The 8030-nt window shown below is 37.4% G+C and overlaps 1 protein-coding gene across 1 annotated transcript; it reads right to left on the reverse strand.

Annotated features, from left to right (window-relative positions):
* Nucleotides 1-431: 431 nt before the first annotated feature.
* LOC129294817 (probable beta-D-xylosidase 7) lies at nt 432-4823 on the reverse strand. The gene is made up of 6 exons (XM_054933319.1): nt 4377-4823; nt 3994-4293; nt 3458-3627; nt 3235-3332; nt 1539-2312; nt 432-1185 (listed from the first exon to the last, which is right to left on the reverse strand). Exons 1-6 carry the CDS (start codon nt 4776-4778, stop codon nt 596-598), a joined length of 2334 nt encoding a protein of 777 aa, XP_054789294.1. The 5' UTR covers nt 4779-4823; the 3' UTR covers nt 432-595.
* Nucleotides 4824-8030: the final 3207 nt, after the last annotated feature.

Consider the following 8030-nt stretch of genomic DNA (forward strand, 5'->3'; position numbering starts at 1 on the left):
ACCACCACCTCTGGGGCCTCACAGTACTTAAATTCAGATTAGTGAAAACCGTCAGTTTCGAATATCAAATGGTTATACAAACAAACAAACAAACAAAAAAAGGTGTATTTCTGATCACAGGCTCTCTGTTGTTCCTTCCCTTTGTACAATTGTATTGCCGATTTATTTTTTTTAAAAAAAAAGAAGACTAAAAATACTTCTACGCACAATTGCGTTGGACTTCTTTAAAAAAAAAAATGTGAACATGCCAAACAAAAAGGCTGGGCATTGAAAACACCCAAGGGATCTGACTTAAAATTGTTGCCACGCTATTGTATCTCCATACCATCAATTAAATTTACTCATGAATTCATTGCAACAACTAAGATAACACCTGGATGTTGATGCATCTCGCAATTTATGGCATAAAATATAAAGTTCTAGATTAAATATATTTCAAATGTTGTTTTAATTGAGAATTAGATATTTGATAATTATATACATAGCAAGAGAAAATCGTCTCCCCAGAACGCGTAAATAAATTCAATCAGATCAGTAACATTATGAGATCCATGATAAATAAGTTTCGGCTTATTGAAGAATCAGATCAGTAACATCAGAAAATGACATCAATTGGATACTCTTCATCCCCAACAATCAAGAGATGGGACCCTTCTTCAATTACTTTGGAACCAACCTCACTTGCTCTGCTAAGATGCTCGCAAGGGCTTATTTCAAATTCAACTTGGGCCCTTTCCCCTGCATCTAGCATCACACTCTCAAAACCCACCAACTGTTTGATCGGATTTCCATTCCTCTGCTTCGCATGCCTTGTGAATAGCAACACCGAATGCTTCCCCGCCATGCTTCCTTCATTTTCAACCCCCACCGTCACTGACACTGACATGCTCTGGCACACTTTGGCGCCCAACTCTGACACTGATTTGATACGAATTGTTTCCGAATTCTCAACTATCAAATAAGACGACGATTGATTCAAGAGAAGCTTGTTCTGCGTCACAGATACGAACTCGTGGGAATATTTGGAGTAGCTTAGGCCATACCCAAACTCATACACCTTTGGACCCGTGTAAAACCGGTAAGTCCTTCCCGGATACCCCGAAGTTGGATCTGCTCGCATCCTCATGTCCGTCATCGGCACTCTTATGAAATCTTTTGGATACCAAGTCATCGGTAGTCTTCCTCCTGCGTTCACAACATATATAGCACGCGATTCAATTTCTTCACTTTTTGCATTAACTATGTTTGTACTTACTTCATAGGGGCAACTATTAGGAGAAAAGGAGTCACTGAGACAAAAGAAGTCCATACCTAAAAATTAAAAGATCAATCATAAATATATAAAACATGGAATATGTCTAATCAAGTGATTCAGTGGACTATTATTAAGCATACTTAATAATCTAACAGGAACTAAGCATGATCTCTATTACCTTACAAGGTTGTATATTAGCGATAACTTACATTGCTTCAAGAAGATATGTGAAATATTTTAATGTTTCAGCGAGCTTTACGGGTAATTAAAAGAGAAAATTAACCTGGGTTGTGATCGCCAAAGATAATCTGAGCAAGTGCGATCCCTCCAACTTCGCCAGGATAACCGGCCCAGAAGATGCTTCCAACTTTGTTGTCATACTTGGCCAAAGAAATATCAAGAGGGCCTCCAGAAAAGATCACCAGAATGACAGGTCTCTTGGAAGCTTTAGCAACGCTATGTATGAGCTCCTGCTGCTTGCCAGGTAAGTCCAGGTGAACACGATCACGATCTTCTCTCTCTTGACTCTGATCCAATCCCATCATCAGCACCACGTAATCCGCCTTTGTGGCGATTTCCACGGCTTTGTCTATCTGAGCCGAAGGACACTTGACTCCGCCATCACAGCCAGGATGATAGATGGTGTTCTTAACATAGTGCTGAAAGGCCTGCAATGGCGTCACGACTTTACAGGGAGGGCCCGCATAGTTTCCCAGCAGAGTTAGAGGAGAAGCGTTGGCGTTAGGACCTATGAATGCGAGGGAAATAGTGGGGTTTGTTTTAGGGAGCGGGAGAAGTCTGGCAGAGTTCTTCAAAAGGACAATGCCATTTCTGGCAGCTTCAAGAGCTAAATACAGGTGATCTTTCGAACACACTTCGTTTGGTCCGATCATGCCGAACGACAGTTTGGCTGGATTCCCATCGAACAGACCCAGCCTTATTCTGATTGAGAACAGGTTGTGAAGTGCACGATCTACTTGAGATATTGGTAACTTTTTCTGCGTCACTGCTGCTTTAACATACTTCGTCAAGTAATCACCGCACTCTACATCCATTCCTGCAAATATATAGCTGCTTCGCGTTAATCATGTTCAAATTTCCTAATCATCAATAAATTTATCTGATCTACGACACCATTAAAACTCAAATGAATTTAAATATAGTAGTCCTTTAACAGCGGACGAAGTTCTGAAACTCGACGCTTTTATAGGTGTATAAAACTTAACTTGCTTTATTTGCTTTAATCATTGTTTGTTCGCGCATAAAACTTAATTTGCTTTATGCCTTACACTCAAATTGGCCAAAAAAATAATTTATAAACTAATAAATTTATAGATATATTTTAAACACTCAAAAAATAAAATTGTGGGAGCTCGCGCTACTTAAGTGTCGCGTTCAATTGGGCTTATCCCTCTCAACAATTATAGAACCACAATAATAGACCCGTCCCACTTTCCTGTTTATAGTAAACAAACAAGGAGCTATGATTGGATGGAGCAAAGCAACCGTTAAAAAAAGATACTCCCAAAACCGCACCTGTGATAAGTTGGATCCAGAAAGAGGTCGGTGAGGTAGTACTCTATAAATTACAATGGATTTAACATACTTGTCTAAATAAATCACATATACGTAAGGTCCCCGAGGATGTGTGGGGCCCAAAGCATTGATTGCTATAATAGGCTTTCGGAAAATATTCACAAAGGTGAACCGACTAATCATGTTAAAATCTTGCTACATTAGTTGTCATTAAAAAGGAAAAAAAAAATCCTTTCTACATTACTTAATAAGCATCTGATTGCGAGGTTAAGCACCCAACCCAACTGTGAAAAAGTTGTCAAGTTGATCACAAATTCCCAAAAAGCAGCCCACAGGATAAAATCCTTAATGTATCACGAGCAAGTTGGTGACAAATTCCCAATTGCTTTGTTATTATCTGACGATCACAAAAGAAGATAAGGGGGCAGGGGGAGGGAATGTACCAGCCCGAAGGACATCGGCCACAGCATCCTCCGCCGATTTTGCATATCCTTGATCATCATGAAGGAGTGAAACTGCGCCGCAATCGGAAGTGATATACCTGATAGTTTCACCCATCATAACGGTCGAATTAAGATGTAGGTCACTTGTCGGTGTCCCTATCCAGCGTCTACAATATTAATTGATGTAAAAGAACGACGGCTAGAGAAAGAGGCGGAAAATTACCCATGAAAACCCCATTGTCTTCTGGCGGTTTTAGTCAAGAGATTGAAATCTGCGCAGTTTGGAACCCCATTCACTCGATTGTAAGCGCACATTATCCCACTTGCTCGTCCTTGCTCTACGCAACTCCGAAATGGAGGCTGATATGTGTCCGCTAAATCTTGTGAAGTCACCTGAAATACTAGGATTATGAGCATTCGGAAAGAGGGTAAAGAGAATGGAAAGGGACTGCACTTATACAGTAAAAGTCCAGAATTTGTCTTTCTACTTTATCTTCGTGTTTACCTTCTGCTCAGTTCATTTCTACTTTATCTTCACATATGGAAACGAAATTAGATTAAAGTTCTAATGGAATTATACTACAGAGGAACCTGTCCCCCCTCTCAAGGAGTTGGAACTTGGAATGGTTTTCCTGATCTTAAGTACCTGCAATGCTTAACGAGTAAGCTAGTCATAAATATAAAATCTGACATTCCAATGCCCAAGGATTTATTGCGAGGATAAAACAAACAGCTCAGTCAAAGGCAGTAGATACATACGCGAGCATCGAAGATGAAGCGATTCACACCCTTCCAGTTGTCCAAATCGTAGGCCGTAAAATGCTTGCAACAAGCGGAAGCTTGAAGATGACCTCTGAGTTTGCCTCCCTGGAAGGAATCGCCTTGGACTCCCCTCACATACGACACAGCGTACTTGGAATTAACCAGCGGGTCTTCCCCGGCTGTCTCTTGCCCTCTTCCCCATCTCGGATCCCTGAAGATGTTAATGTTCGGAGCCCAAAAAGTCATGCCCGTGGCTTGCCCTGCATTATAGATTGCTCTCGCTTCCGCTCCAATGGCCTTAATCCAAACACGGCCATTTGAAATACACATAAATTCCCAGTGATTGAGAGAAAGTGAGTGTGATAGACTGACTGACTGACCTGACCGATTCTGTACCAGAGGAGGGAGTCAAAGGTAGCAGCAGAGAGGATGACTTGAGGGAAGCTAGTTGCAGAAGAAATGGAGCCATTGAATCGGATGCCACGTCCGACGGAGGAGACTCCGTGCAAAGCTTCATTCCACCACTGGTATGCGGGGATGCCGAGTCGAGGAATGGAAGGTGCGTTGTTGACTAGCTGGGCGAGCTTCTCGTCCAATGAGAGGCGAGACACCAGGTCCTGGGCTCTTCGAGACACGCCGAGCTTGGGATTGCAGAATGGGTAGGATCTGGTTGCGGGACTAGACCAGTCACAGGCAAAAGGAGGCGACTGAGTTAACTCGGCACGGGCCGCCCATTGAGAGAGCACAAGCAAACACTGAAGGACAATGGCTGACAGCTGCATTCTGTCAAAAGAGCATTTGATCCCAACGACGCCTTCGTACAAGCGCCCCTCCCTTTTATAAAGCCTTTAGCCTTTTTCCGTTTGATGGCAGTAATTAATAACGTGATGACACAGTTTACTTATCTCAATCGTGTTTTCACAAAGTGAGAATGAGTTTGGTGGAGCGCTTAACTCGTCAGTCAGAGTTTTGGTTGGTTTAATTTAAACTCAGTCGGAGAGAATGTGACAGGAAAACACGACAAGGAACAAGACGAATGAGGATTAAACTTTTAAAAAATGAATAAATGGATATAAGTAACCTTATTCTTTTTTTTTTGGCCTAACAGTTACCATATTCTATTGACTTGTCAATTTTAGAAGTTAATGTTATAAAAAATAAAATTTTGATTATAAAAACTATAAAATTAATTGTAAAAACTGTGAAAGTTTTGAAAATTCTAAGAGTTTTTTTTTTTTTCTTTTTTTGCCTCAGAGTTCTAAGAGTTAAATTGCAAACATATATAAAACAAACGACGGTGGTTGATGAAAATTTTCTTTATTTCTTTATTATTTTTCTTTGTGCTTTATACTGTTTATAGTTATGGTTTAATTTTAGTTCCCATTTCTACTCAAAAAATAAATAAATAAATTAGTTGCAGATCAATTATAATTTATAAGTTATGGTAAGTTTGCAGATAATAGAAATGAGTATACAATTTCAGGAAAAAAAATGTACAAAATGAATACTAGAAAACGAATTGATGATGTTGATCCATGATTTATTTTAAAAGAAGTAATTTGTATCAATTAGTTTGGGACGCTACATCTCGTCGGTGCCAATATAAGAAAAGCAGATGCTAAAGATAGTTAGTTCAGTAACATTACGAAATCTTGTGAATGCTGATTATAGAAGGTGGCAAGTGGACTCCGCCACGACCCCAAAATTGAAGCGGTAAGATAGTAAATGTGTTGGTCGTGATAATTAATAAACATGGCCTTTATTGATCAACTGGTGGCTTGTTAATACCACAACCAAGACTTGAGATTATATGTATAAAACACCACATACATATATATTACAATATCAAAATTTCATTTCTCAACTCTTTTAATAACAAAACAAAATGGGGAAGCTTTTACATTGCATTTAACCACAATAATCAAAGTTACAATCGAATTAATATTTCTATACTTGCACTAGTCTTTTGGTTTTAATAATATTTACAAATCTCATAAACTGCATTTCACAAATCATAAACTACAAAATAGTACGAGTGTAATGTGAAAAATATAATTTAATTGGCAATATAGCAATTATTACACAAAATATACAGTAGGAATCTTAAAATTTCTAAGCCTCCAAAACCTTTTCTCTGTCTGCACCGAAGCTAAGGCATGTAATTAATATTGAAATAGACGGGTAATTTTAGTCACTCAATAATTAAGGTACATCCACCTTATGTAGGCATATATCAACTAATTTACATATAAAAAGGAGGTTAATCATCCAAAATATACTATTGCATGTAACATGCAATTTGTCATTTCTCAAATTAATTCATTTACATGTTTTGCATCGCAATTCATACAATACATGTCACAAGACATATAAACATGTGACAATGATTCAATTTATTAGTTCCATATGCATTACCACCTTACAAACAATCATATAACCCTTGTACATTCATTATCATGACTTGTCACAAATTTAACAACCATGCGACATGTCGAATGAACACATATGCATAATCAATCCCATTTTATACCTTCCTTATATCTTTCGATTAAAACCATAGGCTATAATATCAAATAGAGTTCCGTTCGTGTGACTGAACTACCTAAATTCACCAATTTATGAGGTGTGATCTGGTTAAAGATCACAGAACTAATTCTCGGACACGACTTCCCCTATTATCAAATATTTGAGGTGTCGTATATCCTATCCTAAGCTAATCTCCTCAATAAACAAGTGGAAATAGCCAATGTAATCTCCTGGCTCATTAATGTATATTTAACTCAATTTCTTAATTAATTCAAGGTTTAACTCAAGGAAATCACCAATTTGTCAAATTCACAATTGAGTTATAAAGATGGAATCCTAAGTTTTTAAAGTTTAATCCAACTCAAAAGGTTTTACAATTAACAAATTAGAGTTTAAATATTATGCAGAAGCATGGGATCATTTAAAAGATCAATGCCTTTGCTTGAAATTAGAAGAACATAGAAATTCTACAAAATCGAAGGCATGCACCGCGGCTTATAAGCCTCTGTGCCATGCATCACAGCACATTGCATGTTCCATGATAGTAAAATTCTACTATCAAATTAATAGCTTTCGGAGCAACTTTCGACACGCTCCATTTCTCTGTTCAACTAACTTGATTTAGGCATTTTCAAAAAGCTTTCTCTAAACTCTAGCTAATGGCTTTGATTTCTTACTCAAATTATTACTCATACAAAAGTTAGACTCTCATTCCAAAATTCTCACTTTTTTACTAATTTTTACAAAACTAAGTGTCCAAAACACATACTAAAAGTCATAGACACCACCAAGACCACATATAATAGACTGAAATGAACTTGTGCAACGTATCACCACATTCATAATACTTATAAATCATATTTTTAATACTCAACTCCTTGATCTCAAAAACAGAAGGGGAAGTTCAAATCTCACAGTTCATCAAATAATTTATAAAATTGCATGTTATACTCAACTCTTACTTGTACTAGTATTTTGACCCTACTCTATATATCATAAATCATATACATACACCCTAAGGCTCAAAATACACTTTATAATTCACTATATACATGATGCAAGTAAGTTCCAAAAGGATTAGTCCTAGTTAGCAATATCATTCATCATATATACGTACATACTCAAAAGATAAAAGAGGCCTACTACTAAGATGTCAAGTCCTATGCCTCTGATTGTTTTTCTCTACCCAATCCTCTTGAGCTATTTCATGTAATATTAAAGATAATGAGATGAGTACAACTACTCAGTAACTGAGTTCGACTAACTTATACTAATGTACGTCAATTAATTTAAATGCAAGTGGCAAGTTACAATTCAATTTTCAAATCATGTAACATACTTAAGAGCATAAATCCACATTCTCAGACATAATAGCACATGCTCAAGGAATAATGCTTTGTAATACAATTTTCATATAAGAAAAGAATTAGTCACATGATCAATTAATAAATTTTTGCATGGAAATAAAGCTAAATTCACCATTTTCATCATTAGGTCACAATACAGAC

The sequence above is a fragment of the Prosopis cineraria genome, unplaced genomic scaffold, assembly GCF_029017545.1.
Source record: "Prosopis cineraria cultivar Desert tree isolate PC_DT_omini unplaced genomic scaffold, ASM2901754v1 PC15, whole genome shotgun sequence".
NCBI classification, from domain to species: domain Eukaryota; kingdom Viridiplantae; phylum Streptophyta; class Magnoliopsida; order Fabales; family Fabaceae; genus Prosopis; species Prosopis cineraria.